Source organism: Nestor notabilis, unplaced genomic scaffold, assembly GCF_000696875.1.
Source record: "Nestor notabilis isolate BGI_N333 unplaced genomic scaffold, ASM69687v1 scaffold5453, whole genome shotgun sequence".
Taxonomy (NCBI): Eukaryota; Metazoa; Chordata; class Aves; order Psittaciformes; family Psittacidae; genus Nestor; species Nestor notabilis.
Genome location: NW_009923172.1, coordinates 6,750 through 24,181, shown reverse-complemented (window position 1 = coordinate 24,181; position 17,432 = coordinate 6,750). Strand labels below are relative to the sequence as shown.

The 17,432-nt window shown below is 50.9% G+C and overlaps 1 protein-coding gene across 1 annotated transcript in view; it reads left to right on the top strand.

The window, feature by feature from the left end:
• Nucleotides 1-17,432, top strand: part of IGSF3 (immunoglobulin superfamily, member 3) — a gene marked incomplete at its 5' end in the record, with an annotated part of 63,251 nt that overhangs the window by 44,638 nt on the left and 1,181 nt on the right. The window contains 3 exon segments of the mRNA XM_010011994.1: nt 11,939-12,334; nt 14,084-14,491; nt 17,155-17,432. Of these exon segments, the coding sequence (XP_010010296.1) occupies nt 11,939-12,334; nt 14,084-14,491; nt 17,155-17,432 (1,082 nt within the window).

The window sequence follows — 17,432 nt, the reverse complement described above, 5'->3', positions numbered from 1 at the left end:
AAACCTATGGAGTGTGGAGGGCAGAGGACCCTTAGTTCTTTGTCCAAGACCCCATCTCTGGCAGCTGCAGAGAAGCTGCTCAGTATCCTGCTTGTCTTCTCTGAAGACTCAGTGAGTGGCCAAGCAGGGGATGGTTGTGACTGCACAGGGTGGGGATGAGGCAGGGAATTGGAAAAACAGGCTGCTGTTTGGCACGCTTAATGCTTGGGGGGGGAGGGCTGACAAGCAATTGCCAAGACCCTTGTGGAGTATAAGGAGATGCTTTCCCTAACAAATGAAAGTCAGATATTGCTGTTAATGCTTTTCTTCAGTCTCATTTCTTGATAATGTCTGCCTGTGAGGAATCCTTTTGCGGACAGATATGAAAGGTGCCTTTTCTGTGATGAGTGGCCAGTGGGGTACTGACCACACTCTTAAATGGAGGCTCAAACAAGTGTTTTCAAGGTCCACAAAGTGCCCACTTTATAACCTGACACTTTATGCTGCTGGCAGCATCCAGCAATAAAGTTGAGCAAGGAAAGCTAATGAGCTGGAAACTTCTTTACAGGAGTGAAGTCTGGAAACTTAAGTTTGCTGCTTGCTTGATCCCAGAGTGTTTTTTCTCTGTAGGATAGCACTGCTTCCCTGCTTTACAGCACCTGCTCCATCTGGCAGTTGTACTCTTGCTTGAGTGATGAAGGAGGTCAAGAAGTGCTCAGGAGAGACAGGAGGCTGTTCATCAGCAGCTGCCGCTGCGGCGCAGAGCAGTCTCCTCTCCCCTGGGTGCTCAGGGACTTGCTCCTTTCCCCTCACCACCAGCGGGGTCAGACCTGCTGTTCTGACTCAGAGCTGCTGCTCTTTCCTCTTGGCTTCCAGCACACTGTACAGACAAAATGAAGGGCTTCAGTGTTATGTGACCCAGGGCTGTTCCCTTGCATAGACCTGCATTAAAGGCCTAGCTGGAGCCCTTTTTGAGGTAGCACAGGTGAGTTTGCTGTTTCTACCTCATACCCTTGGTGGTCTCCTACCCCAGCATGTTTCTTGGGGAGCTCTATCCCCACACTTGCCAGGTCCTCTGGGACAGCTTCCCCACTTAGACTTATGGGTGCCTCTTTGGCATAGTTATTTATCCCATGCTGGCACCCCAGGGTGCCTTTTCTCCACACTTAGCCATTGCATCCTGCTCCAGACATCCTTGTCCCCCATCTTTTCCATGTACTGTTGCTGTCACACATACTTGAGAGCCACCTCTTGCTGCCTCTGTAGTGCATAAAGATACCCTCTAGTGTCTGGGCACTGGTTTATAAGTACAGATTTGAGGTGGGGTTTCTCCTGTGGGCACATGTCCATATGAAGATGCTCTCCCTGCCCCACTTCAAGCAGGGTGTTTCCTGGCTGGCTTTGTCAAGCCAGCTGTGGAATTGGGGACGTGCTCTGCCATATCATTCCGCCAGGAAACTTGGCCCAATGGAGGTGATGCGTTGGTGTGAGCTTACATTGGTGTCTCTAGAGCCAAAGCACACAGAGCAAAAAGACTGCCGTGTCAAAATGAGCCCGTTGGTGTGAGCAGTAGGGAGGGAGCTTGTGCTGGATGCGCTGCAGCATTCCCAAATGTGTGCTGGGCGTGCTGGCCCTGGCCTTGCTGGGTCAGAGGTTGTGATTCACCTCCCCTTGCCTTCGGTTTCACGTCTGGGAGCAGTGATATTTGGCTCCTCTGCAGCTTTGCCTGTGAAATATTTCTGTCAGAGCCACATGTGTTGAGCTGGTTGCAGTCAGGGAAGCTGAGAGGGAGCTGGACTGCTTGCTCCAGGCCCAAACTGTGCAGGGGCTGGCCACAAGCATCCATCATAGCACATAAAGAAAAGGAGAGCATTGATCTAGGAAGCTGGGAGCTAGTAACAAAAAAGGAAAACAACAAAAAAAAGAGGAAGAGACAATTAAAAGCAACGGACTTCTTCAAAAATCCATTGTCTCCACCCAGAACCGCTTCACAGTTCTGCAGGGGGCTAACGAGGAAACACACACATCACCACATGAACAGCCAGCTGATGCACCAGTAAGGAGGATCACTACTGGTGCCTCAGGAAAAAGCAGCAGGTCATAGCAGTAAGGGACTCTACTTTGAAAGGCACAGACCCCATTGGCCTGACCCCGTCTCGAGGGAGGTGTGTTCCCTGCCAGGGGCTTGGATCAGGGATGTTTCTGAGAGGCTGCCTGGTCTAGTAAGTCCTGCCAACTATTACCCCTTCTAGTGGTCCATGTGGGTGCTAGTGATACTGACAGCAGTAGCCTGGGAATCATTAAGAAGGACTACAGAGCCCTGGGAGAGGCAGGCAGGGGCTCTGGGGTTCAGATAGTCTTTTCATTGATCCTCCAGGTCGAAGGGGAGGACCTTGAAAAGGCCAGATGGATTTGGCAGGTTGATAAATGGTTAGAACGGTGGTGCTGTATTCAGGGGTTTGGTTACTTAGAACATGGGACTCGATTTTGGAGGTCAGATCTACTGGAGGCCACGAGGATGATAAGGGGGCTGGAGCACCTCCTGTATGAAGACAGGCTGAGAAAGTTGGTCTGTTCAGCCTGGAAGCTGCGTGAAGACCTCATAGCAGCCTTCTTAAGGTCCTTTCCAACCCTAACTATTCTATGATTCTATAGTGCAGGCAGTCTTTTCAGCCCCCAAACATGACTGACAGTGCCAGGACACCTGGGCTGTATTCAGGATATGCTGCTCTGTTCAAATTAACTTTCTTCATGCTTGCTTTTTTAGGAGCAATTTTTTCACTTCAGTTTCAAAGCACGCTCTGCCTCTCTCCTTCATATCTCCTGAGTGGTTTTCAACTCCCATTTGCAGCATGCATACACAGAACCACGGTGTCAGCCTGTTCACAGTCTGTGCACATGCAACTTCTTTGATGTTGTCTTGAATGTCTTCTCAACACACACTTCAGCTTCTCATTGATTCACTGTTTGCTCTCCTTGGACTAAAATACTCCGCAGTGAACAGTACTTAGATGTTGTCCAGCTCTAAAACTTTGTGCATCCCTGATGTCCTGGAAGACTTCAAAAGCAGTCTCAGCAGGGACAGCCCTTGGGGAAGAGGGAGCACTGGTGATGAGTGGGTTTCCAGCCAGGCGTTGACCACAGTTCTCCTTCCCTGGCCCATGCATGGAGCCCCAGCCCCTCGGCTGCCACACTGCTCTCTGCAGGGTGAGAGGCCTCAGGGTCAGCAGGCTCAGTGCTGCAGCAGTATGATTTTTCTCTTGCTTCATTCTCAGCCCTCCAGTCAGAATAGTACCCAGACAGGTATCCCTCCCAACATGCCCAAGCAGCAGCTTTGGCTGTCTGTCCTTACGCCTGGAACCTTACGCTTCCATCTCGCATTGGATGCTTCTCCTGGGATGAGAAACTACGTATTTCCCGTCAGTCCTTTGCACAGCCAGGCTGTGTCCTGTTTTGAGAAGAACAGTGCTGAACAGCCAGGCAGAGAGATGGCCCAGCCCAAATTACTGTAAGTCCCCTGCCTCTTGCCTTCGCGAGCATTGGTTTGACCGATGGTCTGGGGGTGGGATGCAGTGGCTTTGCTTTTCAGCGCAGCAGTGACCTGCGTAGCCAGGTGGTGCAGCAATGCCAGCATAAAGGGAGCAATTTCAGTAAAATAAATCCAGCCATTTCTTCTCATGGTGATTTTATCTTGTGAGATTAATAACTCTGTGTCAGCAGAATAAGTGATTTTTATCTGAATGCTTTTCTAGAACATAGGTTTCATAAAGGGCTGAGTATTGTGGGGTTTCTACCTGTTCTCACATTGGTCAAAGACTAAATTCCTGGGTTCACTGAACCCGAGATCTGCTTCCTTAGAGCAAAATGGCAAGCTCCAGACAGGCTGAACCTATGGTTCAGGGTCTTTTTATTTTGACATGTATGCTAGAAGTTGACTCTCTGGGCCATCTTACTTGCTTAAATAGGGATTTGGGATGCTGTTAAAAAAACCTCCTATGTTTTCCCTGTCTCATATAACAGAGAAGCAGGGACTGCAGAGTGATGAATCTGTAGCCCATCCTGCTGTAATACTTTCTCGGTCCTTAAGAAGTTCAAGACGACAGTTTCTTAAGCAATGACAGATAGCTCATTTCACTTGGTTGTTCTTCCACAGAGGAGCTGAATTTGCTCATTATGGAGGCAGCAGCATCATGAGCATTTAGAGTGCAGGTAAAGCTGATCTAGTGAATTGGTTTCACAGAAGGAAGTGATCCTCATCCCTGACACATGCTGCCGGCTGCATGGTCCTGACCCATTCCATGTGCCAGCATTGATCCCACTGTGCGCCAGCTCGGTTTACTAAACCTGCAGAAAACTAACCAGGTGGAAGGGGATGGTTAAAGGTGAGTAGAGTGTTTTGGATGGATTCAGTTGTGTCCTCCTCAGGCGACTTTATCTTTGCACAGAGGGCAGCCCTCACAAACTGGGCTTAGCAGGGCTGGTGCGGGCAGTGTCCAAAACACCTCATGATCCTGCCTGGGGGCTGTCTGGAGAGCTTGCTCTCTGGATGGCAAGAAATTGGCATTTGCTATCACCATCAGCATCTCATCTCTCTCTGCCTTGCAGCCAGCTTTTCAGCGGTAGCTGCTGGAAATGCTCAAGTCAAATACAGCACGTGCAGAAGCCAGCCACGCGCTGCAGGGTGCAGTTGTACTCTTAGCATGCACCTACACAAACTTCTCAAATGTGTTTCTGGCACCCTGCTAGGAGGTTGAGCCATTAATGGCCAGCCTCCAGAACAGCATGGGAGTTTGTGTATGGTGCTGCTGTGAGTGTTAGAACTTGCTCTTCAGGTACACCTAATTACTTTTTTTCCCCTAATTGACGGAGCATTCCTTTGTTTGAAATCTTTCTGATGAGGACTTGATTAAATATCTCAGTATGTTCCTTTTTTTTCTTTCTTCGTCCTTGTTGGCTGTGGCTTGAATTTATCTTCCAGTGATCCTATCTCCATATTTTAATTTACAAGTGATCAGTGAGCTGTATATTGTTTTCTGGCAGCAGGCACAACTCATGCTGGGAATCTTTTATTCCTCCCTCCCCCCCCCACCTCTCCTGCAGAACTTTGACATTCGTTTCATTGGCAGGAAGGTTTCTTGGTTTTAGTTTTGTGGGGCATTTTGCTTTGGGTAGATTTGTTTCTTGCTGTTCTTTAGAGAGACATGGTTTCTGTTTCATGAGGAAGTTCTTGCTTTTCCCAGGCTAGCGGCACATCGCAGTTGGAGATCTCTGCCTTATCCATGGCCAGATTTGGAAGCTGTGGACTTTCCAGCTTCCTTCATCCCTGCAGCCACACACATGGCCTTTTTCATATATGCTCAAGATGTATGGCTTCTGGGCTTTGAACAGGCTTTCTGGGTCACATATGCATGCCTCCCCGAGGCCACACTTGGTTACCTGTTTGTTAGCTGCTCTGCAGACTCCAGCATGCCATGGCTGGTAATCCCATGGCTGAGCAGATGTCCTTGTCACTGCCTGCATGCAGTCTTCATACCACGGCATGAGGCATGCTGCGATGGACTTCACCTGCTACCTGTGTGTTTGGTGGGTCAGCCATCGTGACTGTGCTGCTTTTGGCTGGGGGGGCACTAGGCTGCTTGTCAGTAGGTTTGGATGATGTGGTGCTCACCTTCTATGGGGCTGAAGCCAACAAGGGTACAGCAGAGGAGACAGGTCCACTGCAGGGTTTGAGGGGAGGTGTCTGTTCTGTTTTGCCACATCACCCTGTGGTAGCATTTTGAGTACATCGTGCTGCACTTCCCCAGGCTACAGTAGTACAGTGTGCTTCAGGGCACGAGCCAGTGCTTGGGGCTGAATCTTGAGCTGGGGCTGTTGGAATAGGTGATGGCCACCATGGATGTGCTATTTAAGTACTGAGCACATCTTGCAGCAGCAGCAGGCTGTGAGGCTGGGGAACACCTGTGTCTGATGGGCTATGGGCTTTGCAGCAACTTGCTGAACATACTGAAATGCAGGTCACTTGGTTTATTCCTGGCCTCTCTGTCTGCAGACAGACATATGTATTGCTGGTTTTGGGGTATTTTTGCATGTCCAACCTAGAGCAGCATATTTGCAACCAGGACATGAGCAGTTTGGGGGCTGTAGAAACTCTTGGCATTGCTCCGAAACCAGCGCTGCTGAAGGTGAAGATGGTAGGTTAGTGCTCAAAGGCTCTTTCATCTGCCTGCTTGGGAGGGGGCAGCAGCTGAGCCTTCCTGAGGAAAGGGTTAACACTGTCTCTGCTTCCCATGGAGCTGCTCTCTCAGTAATTCAATCATGTCAGCCTGTTTGCAGGCAATAATTCATTGTTATAGGAACACTACGGTAAAGTGACAAGTTAATAATGGCAGTAATAATGGCAGGCAAAGTCTAATGCTATTTCCCTTTCCCCTGCTCCTGTTGCACCAGCAGCCTCCCATGTTGGCTAATGCAGTTTGCAACCTTGCTAATCCAGTTTTGGGAGGAATTGTGTCCTTTTAAAAAGAGAATAGCAGGAGGTGGGAGCTGTGCTGCCATGTTCCTGCCATCTCAGGGGAGGCTGCCCCAATGCTGGAAGTCTCTGTCTTTACTTTGCAGTGATTCCTATGCCAAAGGAGCAAGGTCCTCCTAGGAGCATCTCATCTTCTTCCCTTCTATGAATGCCTCTCCTGTGGTGCCTCTTTTCTGAAAGGGCTCATACATCTTTCCCTTTTGAACATGGTTTGCTTTCAGCTAACCTAGTAACCTGAGTCACCCACCCCTTGCCACACTGAGTCAGAAGGCTGGCATGTACTTGCTTGACTCCTATTGCCCCAGTTCTCCATGATCATTAACATGGGTGTCCTTGCAACATGTGTGGAGGTGGAGGAGGCTCTTCAGCCCTGCTTTGTGGAAGAGAGAAGAGCTGGCATGTCTAAGCCTTTGGCAGGGCAGTGACCTGCGCACGGGTCTCTTCAACCCCAAGTGAATATCACCCAGGAGGAATTTGGGCACTAAGTGCTTTTTGGGCCTTAGCAAGGGAAATGATGAGGCACCTCTGGGTTGTGACTGCAGGCTGAGGAGTCAGCTGAGTTTGCACCAGCCAGTGCTCTTCAGGATACTGGAGAGATAAAGGTTCCTTGCAGGAAGTCACCTTGGGGCCATGCTCCTGGAAATCAGTCACTCCTGATAAGCCTGATAAACCCTCTGTCTGGTGTTGAACTGGGGCTGAGTTGGCCTTGTTTCTGCTTACACACACCCCCCATCATACACCTCAGCACAGTGAAATCCCAGCAGAGGCTTTTAGAAGTAGGACATTCCCCAGGAAGGCTTTTTGCAACACTTCATTAGTTCTCTCCAGGCAAAAGCATCTTCTGGAGGAGCCTTTCCCAGAGGGCAGCAGCCTGCAAAGTGGGACACTGCCTCCCTGCTGTGGTGACAGGGCTCCTGTGGGCTGCTGGTGGCCATGCTCCTACATTCTCTTTCTGTGCCACCGCCGCTGGCTCATGTGGAGCTGGCTCCTGCCCCAGCTGGCATCTCCCTCCTTCGCCACAGGGTTTTCTATGGGGCTGTTTGGGGGGAAGGCATCTTCAGCTGCAGTTAGACATTGTCATTCCCAGGACTTGGTAACAGTGGCTCCCAGGTAGGAAGTAAACTCCTGGTGTTGTATTTTCTTGCTCTCTACAAGGGAAGATGGATGTAAGGAGTCTGAGAGAAAGCATCTTTTCATCACAGAACTTTAAGGTACAGATCGCAAAGTGCTTTGGTAAAGGTAAGTGTTGTAACCCCTGGTTGGTGATTAGGAAACAGAAGGCAGGGAGCCGGGTGGCTTCACCATTGCAGCGAGTCAGCAGAAAAGCTGTGAATCACGTCACTGCCTCTGATGACTGCTTTCCCTTCCCCCAATTATTTGTGTAACTGTGCTTACCACAAGCCCAGCTTGAGGAGACAGATTGCCTGCTTGATGGTGTCTAGAAAACCCCTACCATATATACCAGCTTGCAGAGCACCTAGCCATGCAGTAGCCTGCTTGGTTGTGAGGTGCGTCTGACCTGGCCCCCAGCCCAGAGGTGCAAGCTTTGAAGACAGGGGCTGCGAGACCAGAACAGCTTAAAAAAAGAAGAAAACATGAGGATTGTAGCCATGACTTGTTGCCAGTGTAAATTGAAAGCCTTAATAGCGTATGTAGGGCCAATTACAGTACATCAAGGTATGATACACTCTTTACTGGCACCCTCCAGGGAGCCAGGAGATGTCGTGGCAACAGGATTATGGTTTGCAGATGATGTGCGTGATAACTTCACCTAGACACATGCACCTGTTTCCCTCACTAAGCAGATGTTTGGGAGGCTGTTAAGAGAAGATCAGTCTCTTGACAGTGCAGCAGAAAGTGCGGCAGAGCTGTGCCCATTCACATCACTGTGCCCACCACCTCTGCTGCTTGACAGAGGGCTGGAGCAGCCCTGCCCTGGCACACCAGAACCCCAGCCCCTGGGGCAGAACACATCATCTCAGCATTTGAAGGCCAAGCCCTTTCCTGGCTCTCTGCCCAGGCAAATCCCAAAGCCAGAAGAGGGAGTTTCCGTGTGTCAGGAGGGCAAGGTTTGGCTGGCTCAGTGCCTGGGGTGTCAGTCTTGCAATCTCACTCATGCACCAGCACCTACAATCACTTCCATGTCATGGCAGGCATCTTTAAACATGACCTGGCAAGTTGCATGGGGCACAGACAGACTTAATACCAGGTTGGAAAGAGATGGACTCCCTGGTGTTGTGTTGTACCATTACCATCACCGTGGACCACCAACTTCAGGATTATTTCTCCCCTCTCCTTTTTAAATCATTTTTCCCAAATGCAAAATGAGCCTTTTGGATTAGTTTGCATATCTGCGAATGGTGCCTGATGGTCATTCCTGTGGGAAGGCAGAAGCACAGGCTGCCCCAGAAGGGTTCCCATGTCTTAACCAGGCTGTGGCAGAGGATCTTTCCCCTGCATGAGCCTACAAACCTGGCTGCAGCCCGAAGGTGAAGCTGTCCCAAGGTAACCTGTGTGCCACAGTGCTTCCAACTCAGCAGTTTTCAGCCTGTGGTCTGTAAAAGCTCTGAAGTATTTCTATAGGATCTGCAAAAGGTAATGAAGAAGAGGTAGGTATGCATTTACTATGAGGAGCCAGCTTCTGGGCAGGGAAGCATTTGGTGTTAACAGATTGGAAAAGACTGAGAACGGCCCCTGTAATTCTGTGGGAGGGAAACAAAACCTGCACTTGCATCTTCCGTGGTGTGCCTCTGTTAGGAAAATAAGTCATGTTAGATGAGAAGTGCATTGGCAGGGGTGTCATTACCTCTCACAGATACCTCTAATCTAGGCAAAACTCCACACACAATGTAGGAACCTCTGCAAGTGTGTGCAGTCTAGCAAAGGGAAGACCTGTAATTCCCTGCCAGGGCCTGCTGTCCAACTGGCAGGAAGCAGGAGAAGTGATCTTTTCATCAAATTTGGGGGGGTTTCTGTGCATGTGTGGGCAAATTCCAGGATGCCGGCTGCAGTGACTGCCAGGAAGGGCTTGGAGAGCTGGGGGATTGAAGATCTTCTTTTTGCCATAGTTAGTAAGATTTCTTCCCCATCACCCTCACCACCACAATAGAAGACATCTTCCCAAGTGTTGAATGGAAGCAGGGAGAACTGCACAGAGGCCATCCAAGAGCTCTTGGATGACCACAGGGGTCCGTGCACAGCAAGAATTGCCATGATTATGGAGTTGGGAACAAGCTTTCGCTGCTTCAGTGAAATACATCTGTCACGTATGAGGTGCAGGTCTGTCTCCTCAGACAGCAGGCTTAAAATTGGTCTGTGCCCATCCTCCTTGTTTTCATCTCCTGGAGTTGCCATGATGTGGGAAGAGCACTGGGACCGATGCTTGCATCTCAGCTGCTCTGGTCTGTGCATACCCTGGCTTTGTCTGTGTGTGTGTGTTGATATTGAGCAACCCCACCACACACAGCATGTGTATATACTGCATTTTAATAGATATAGGACTACTGACTTAACATACACGGTTGCTATAGTAACAGAGGTTTCCTTAGTAACGGTTGCAGAAAATAATCCAGTACCAATTAAAAATAAACTGTTTGGAAAGGGGGCTGGGGGAGAAAGGAAACTGCCGAGAATCACGTTCCCTTTTATTGGTTCATCTCCCAGGGACTTGGAAGATTGATTAATGCTCGAAATAACCTTTCTTAACCAGTGCTGAGCTGAAAAGGTGGGATGAGTGCAGGTGCAGTGGCTAAGGATGCTGTCCTGGATTAAACAAAGGAGAACGAGAGTGTCTGGGGGACAGCAGAAATACAACAGGGTGACGCTAAATTTCTCCATTAGGTTGAAGTCTTCAGGGCAGAAAAACAAGGGACTATTTCCCTTCTTCCCTCTGTCCACTGTTGGTGTGCCATAGCCCTTACACAGCCATTGAGTCTTTATTAGCATACTGATTAAAGCCGTGGGCAATCGAGTTAACAGGATGCCTATCTCAGATGCTGTCTTGGAGCAGAACGTGTCGCTGTGGCAGGAGTTCCTCCCTCCCATTTGAAGTTGTTTTCCGGTGCCCGTCCTATCGCTCGTCTCCGTCACCCATCACTTGTGCCGACAGGTATCCAAGACCCTGAGGCCCAAGGGAAGCTGGAAGCAAAGCAGGATGCAAAGTGAGGAGCCCATGTGTCGGTGAGAGAAAGGAGACAGTATTGCTTCCTCTCAAACAGAGGATGCGTGGGACGGTTTCCAGGGCACGGATGTGCACAGCTCCCCTGTCAGCCTGCGGTTGTTTGTGCCTGTGGTGCCACACTTGTGTCGTGCCACTCGTGCCCAGGGCACTCGCTAGGTTGAGAGAGTCACCAGTTGTGAGCAGACTCCCTTTGTCTGGCGGCAGGACAGCATGCCCCCTTTCAGAGGGGAGCTGCCATGCGAGGGGAGGTGAAGGAGGAGAGGTGGTGTGTCTGGCCAGGAGCTGCTCCTCTCCTCTGGTCTGTAGCCAGCAGCGCTCCAGGGCAGGACAAGCACAAGTGTCACAGGAGGGCGCTTTGTGTCCTCCCTTGTAGAGTGGAATGCCCTGGGTCAAGGCTTGGGTGACAGGCACAGCCTGAGCACACGCAGTGGAAGCTTCATCTGCTCCTGCAGGGAGAGAGGAACTGGAAAACCAGTGTGGCACTCCCCTTGCAGGAACAAGAGCCAGTGACATGGCCGTGTCATCCTGGACACTCTGTGACTGCTCAGCTACCCATGTGGGAACTGCTGTTGCCCTTGGGAAGCCAGGGTAGGTGATATGCCTGTGTCTTGTCCCAGTGCAGTCTGTGCTGGACCTGGAGCCAGATTTCCTGGCTGCTGAAGCAGAGCTTGCTCCCTGCTGATCCCTTCCAGTCTGGTGCGTGCTCTTCTTTCCTGGTTGTAACCACATTTGGTCCGTATCTACTGCATGTCTGTGGGTTACATGTCACTAACATGGCTGGCATGTGACAGCAGTAGAGTCTCGTTTAATTCACCCTTCATGGAAGTGGTTTTCTTTGTTGACCAGTTCCTCTGTTCAGCAGTTCATTGCTCTGAGGTGCAAGTGGTATGATTTCTCCATGGAAAAAAAATTGGTCACCCATTGAAGACTACACCCATTGAGTATGGGTGTAGTCTTCTTGCTAGGTTTGGTGCCTTAGACCACAGTGAATTAAGAAAGGGAGTCTTTTAAATGGAAAACTGTGAAAAAGCAGCCTCTTGCTCAGGGAGCATCTATGAGTAGAGCCAGGGGTGAAAGAAGAGAGAAGATTTGGTAGGATAACATTGTCTTAAAGGTACAGGTAAGACCCAGGTGAGAGCAGCCATGCATGTTATTGGGGCAGGGCTCTGTGGTCCTCCCCAGACCAGTTCAGTTTCTTTTCCATGTTAATGACCCACCTCTCCTCATCCTTCCCTGTTCTTCCCTTGCAGTGACCAAGCTGCAGGTGAGCAAGTCAAAGCGGAGCATCACTCTGGTGGAGAACCGTCCCATCCCCCTCAACTGCTCAGTGAAGTCCCAGACCAGCCCCGACTCACACTTTGCTGTGCTGTGGTATGTCCACAAGCCCTCCGACGCCGATGGCAAGCTCATCCTGAAGACCACCCATAGCTCAGCCTTTGAGTATGGCACCTATGCCGAGGAGGAGGGGCTGCGGGGCCGGCTGCAGTTCGAGCGCTCGGCATCAGGAGGGCTCTTCAGCCTGACGGTGCAGCGGGCAGGCAGCTACTCCTGCCACGTGGAGGAGTGGCTGCTCAGCCCCAACCACGCCTGGTACAAGCTGGCAGAGGAGGTGTCGGGGCGGACGGAGGTCACCGTCAAGCAGCCAGGTACCACGTGGGGTCCTCTTGGCACTGGCTCTTGTGCACGGCTCATGAGCTTGACAAGCTTTTCTGGGGTAACAGGGAGGCTCTGCGCTTCTTTCCACTACAGTCTTGGCACCCTCTCCTTGCATCTTCGTGCCTGCATCATCCCTGCACAGAGAGTGATGTTTTCCCCCTTTGATGTGCCCCTCCATTTAGGCTGGCTTGGCATACATTTGAGTGTCCCTACGTCAAGGCTGTCCATCCCCACAATCTAGAGGGCCTCTGTATCCAGCCAGGTTTCTTTATTCTCAAGAGCATCATGTAGCAAGAGTGTCGACTAGCGACCTACTCAGAGAGAACTGGTGTGTGCCTGCCTGGAAGAGCATTTTATGCTTTGTACACAGTTTAATTTTACTCCATGCCTGTATCCTGGCAGGCTCAGGGAGCCGTGTCTCTTTTCCCTTTGTGCTCTGCACATGAGATGTTAGTAACGAGTTTAATGAGGTGGGGAGCTGGCTGCCAGGAAAGGAGAAATCTACTCTGCTAGTGTTTTCCTTGGCAGTGGACATCACTGGTAAAGGTGGGCTGATGGAGGAGCATTTTTAGCTCCCACAAGCCCCCATAAAGCTGGCGACAGAGCCCTTGTTTTGTGCAAAGTAGGGAGGCAGGGAGGTAGCACTGTCTCTGAGAGCTGCTGAGGCAGCACAGTGGTTCTTTAGAAGGAAACCTCCCTTGTGTGCACTGGCTCCAGGTGCCTGTTTCTGGGGGATAAAATCCCTCAGGCAGGAGAGATGCACCTGAATAGCAGGGCTGGACTAGGGTACTTACTGCATTTTCTCTGTCTGAATTTGGCTGGCTAGACACAAGCTCTGTGGATGAGGGTGTGAGAGGGATATTGAGTATGGTGCCCAGCACAGCTTGGCCTGGTCACGCAGGAAGCGCAGCAGGGCACAGGATGCAGCTCACTGCCAGTCCCAGTTCCTCGTTGCTGTGAGATGGCTGTGGGGTGGTCAGGGAGGGGGCGTCTGTGATCTGTCCCCTCCTTTGAATCACCTACCTCTTTCTGGGAAGTCCAGTGTCCGTGCAGCGGCTGTACCAGGGAAGTCCAGACTGTGCTCGTGGAAAGAAGTCATGAAGGAGTTCGGAGTGACACATCATTTCACATAAAAGGGCTGATTGCAGTCACCCGCCCTCCACCCTCCATGTATCAATGAAATTGTGGAGCCAAAACCACGGATATTCCCAAGGCAGCAAAACACCATGTCTGACTTTGCCCTCTTGCCACTTCTCATTTCGCAGTGGTGGTTGGTTCCCTATCAGGAGCCACCCACTCTCTGCCTTGTTTATTTCTGTTTTCCTACAACAGGAGGGCTTACTGGTTGGCATGTGACCAGGCTACTGCCCTGCCACAGGAAGAGGGTCAGAAAAGACTGAGGTGTGACCTCCCTCCCTAAGGTGTCTGCACTTAGAAACTTAGAACCCCCCAGGTGTTACTGGGAGATTGTGGGTTTCCAGTTCCTTGTGCTGAATGGGGCATTGTTGGTGGCTAGCCTGAGATTTTTCAGAAGACCCTAAAAACCACAAATCCTATTTTCTCTTCCTCCTCTTATGTTTGGTTTTGGGTTTTTTTCCCCTGTTGATTTTTTTTCCTCCCTTTCCTCATTTCTTTCATCACACCCCACGATTATGGCCATGCAAGAAGGGCTTGGGGGGAGACAAACAGACCCTTGCAGCCCTCAGTCACCTTGTGTTTCTCATGGCCTTTTCCCACAGATAACCGCCTGCAGGTGAACCAGACCCACAAGAACATCACGGTGCTGGAGAACCAGTGGGTGACCCTGGAGTGTGTGGTCAGCAACCGGACCAGCCCCTCATCCCAGCTCTCAGTGGAGTGGTACGTCTGGAGGCCAGGTCACCCAGAGAAGGAGGTGGTGGCCCGGCTGAGCCGGCAGAGCATCCTGCGCTACGGGGACCTGGCAGCACTGGGCGACCTGCGGAGCCGGCTGCACCTGGAGAGCCCATCCCCGGGTCTCTACCTCCTCTCCATCCAAAACGCCACCGTGCGGGACAGTGGAGCCTATGACTGCCGTGTGGAGGAGTGGCTCCTCGACCCCAGCGACCGCTGGTACAAGCGGGCAGAGGATCTCTCCGGCCTCATCACTCTCACCGTCAAGCAGCCAGGTGAGGGGGATCTCATGCCAGCAGCTTTGAGCAGCACTCTGCTATCTTGGGTCAAACACACGAGTCAGCATCTGTCTGTCATTGACAGCAGGTCCGGGCAGAGGGCAGGACCTCCGAGCTACAGGCCATGCTGATGCTTTCTTGCATGTCTTCTTGGACGCACTCTTGGTTTTGTGGAAGGAGCGTATAGAGCAAGTCCTGCAAACAGCTAGATGGGCTTGGGATTTTGTTACCACTGCATCTGCAAATGTATTGTTTTCACAGCACTTTAGGCAGATTTTGATAGGATATGCTTCCAATTTTAGTCACATTTTGATAGGGAGATGGGAGAAGCTATCTGTGCTTCCCAGGCATGTGCCTCAGGGGCAAGGTCCTGGCATGAAAAGAGAGTAGCAGAGGAGGTCAAGACCCTTGCTGGTGTCCAGCTGCTGCTCCTTGTTCTGTGGGTGAAGAAGCAGATGTGGGCTTTGGAGCTCCAAGGGTTTGTCTGTTGGTTGGGAGGAGGATTCGGGCTTCTTGATGGGGCAGGAGCTGGCTATGAGGAACCTGCTTCTATATGGACAAGAGAGTACTTAAGGGTTTCCTGACCACCCGCTTGCCAGTGATAGTGGTTCAGGTGGATCCTGCTGCCTAATGTCACCATTTTGGCTATGCCCAGACGCAGGCATCAAGGATCCAGATGCTTCTTGTTCTTGCTAGTATCTAGTGGAGAAAAGAGTGCTACAGAAGTAGTCTGTTCTAAGAACAGATAAGCTGCAAGGACAGTTTACCTTGGAAAATACAGATTCCCTAGATTTTGAGACATATGACTCAAGATTAAATGTCTTAAAGGCTGTAGGTCAAATAACAGTTACGGTCCTCATTTGCTGGGTATTTTCCAGCATGGAAAGCAACCACTCTGCAAGTTCTGCTGTGGTGCTTTGTGCCTGCCCATCCCGGTGAGGTAACTCTGCAACGGAGCTGGCAAAAGGGTAAGATTCTGGAAAGGTTTTAGTGGTCATTCCTGGCACAGAAGATTTATACTGCAGAGGAAGAGCTCACTCAGGACAGCACAGCTCTCTTCTGCCAGCTCCTTGCTTGGAAAACTTTGCTGGCCTAGATAGCTTGAGCAGAGGATAAGGCCTCCCCAGGTAACCCCTGTATCCTGAGTGCCCGCCTGGTTGGTTGTAAGTGCAGCTCTTCATCTAGGCTGAGAATTGCCAGCCATGATGGAGGGAGAATGAACAGCAAGGGAAATCCTTGAGGCTCATCTTGAATTGCAGAAGGATGTGGAATGGGAAGAAGAGAGGGAGCTGAGGGTACACTAATTCGAGATAATCTTTTTGCTGAAACTGCTTTGTTGTTGTTTGTTTTTCTTTCATAGCAGCCAGTACTTAACAAAATGATTGAACTTGCTTGTGACTCATGTCTCATTAGCAAGGATCTCCATGCTCGTTTTTCAGGACTATAATCATGGGCAAATTGGGGACAAAAGAACCTTCAGACAGCAGTTCTGTTTCTCCTTAGCCTCCAGAAGTGGGGAGGCTTTGTGGTGGTTTTGACAAGCCATTTCCTTCCCTTCCTCCAGTTTTCCTCAGTAGTCCCGTTTCTGCTCAGGTGTCTTCCTGGGGAAGCTGTGAACTGAAAGCACTTGTGTTGCCTAAGGCCTGAAGGGCTCTGGCCTTAATGATGATTCTCCTTATGGGACCATTTAAAACATGTTGGGCAGATGCTCTAATGAGAAGCCCTGTGGCTGATGAGAGCTGGGGGACAGCAGCCCCCTCCTGCAGGGACACCAGGGGCTGCACAAGAGAGGCTTTGCCCAGTTATCTTCACTGAGGGAGAAAGCTCTCTACCGTGGGCTATCAGCTTGCCTTTCCTGCTCAGCTCCCACGTTGGAAAGGGCTTTTTAATCTGTAAATGAAACCTTAGATCTGTACTGATTGTGATCCCTGGAGTATGTGTGTGTTCCCTGGCAAGACGACTAAACCAAATGTTAATTGCTCTTGAAGTCAGCGTTTTATCAACCCATCTTGGGTCTGGCAGCTTTATCTCAGTTAGGTAAAAACATCTCTTTAGCCATGCAACAACCACTAGAACAAGAATAATAAAGAAAAACAAGAGAGGGAGGCTTTTAGAAGTGTCCCCGCTCTGTCTCTGCTGGGGACATCTCCATGGAGATGTTACCTAAATAACTTCCCAAATTGCTGAAGAAAATCCTCCCCTCTTCTGTCATACTGATTTTCAAGACCTTTGAACACTCTCAAAGAAATAAAAAGTAGGCATGGAGTGCAGTGCTCTTTGTGTCGGTAGCTGGGCAGGAGGAGTGGTACATCGCTCAGCACAGGCACCAACTTCAGTGTTCCCTGGCATGTTGTAGCAGCACGTCTGGGTAAGCCGCAGCATTCTCCTCTCTCATGCACACCCCTTGGCTGGTGCCAGGGTCTGTGTGGGCAGCCAGCTCCTGTCTGACCCTGCAGCAGGCGGTGTGCGGCGAGCTGAGGATGCTGTGCTGGTGGGGTTGGCCACAGCGGTACCTGTGGGACCTGGCAGGCTGCGTCAAGCCTTTGGGTATTGCTTAGAGTGCGCCCCAGTACGTACCAGAGATGTGACAGTCCGTTTGCGCGGGGGCAGGGTGGCTTTGACGATACTCAGCGCTCACCTCTCCCCTTTTCTCATCTCAGATCCCACCTTGCAGGTGGACACAGCCACCGCCAACCTCACGGTGCAGGAGAAGGAGTCCTTCCCGCTGGACTGCAGCATCCTGTCCCGCTCCAGCCCAGAGTCCCATTTCGCAGTGACATGGTACAACATGCAGGCTAAAGAGGTGGGTGGCCACATGGAGGAAGACGAGGAGGAGGAGGAGGAAGAGAGGGAAGCGGTGCTGACCGTGGGCCCCGATGCCATCTTCAGCGCTGAAGCCAGTCGCTGGGAGGGGCGCCTGCGCTTCCAGAGGCTCTCG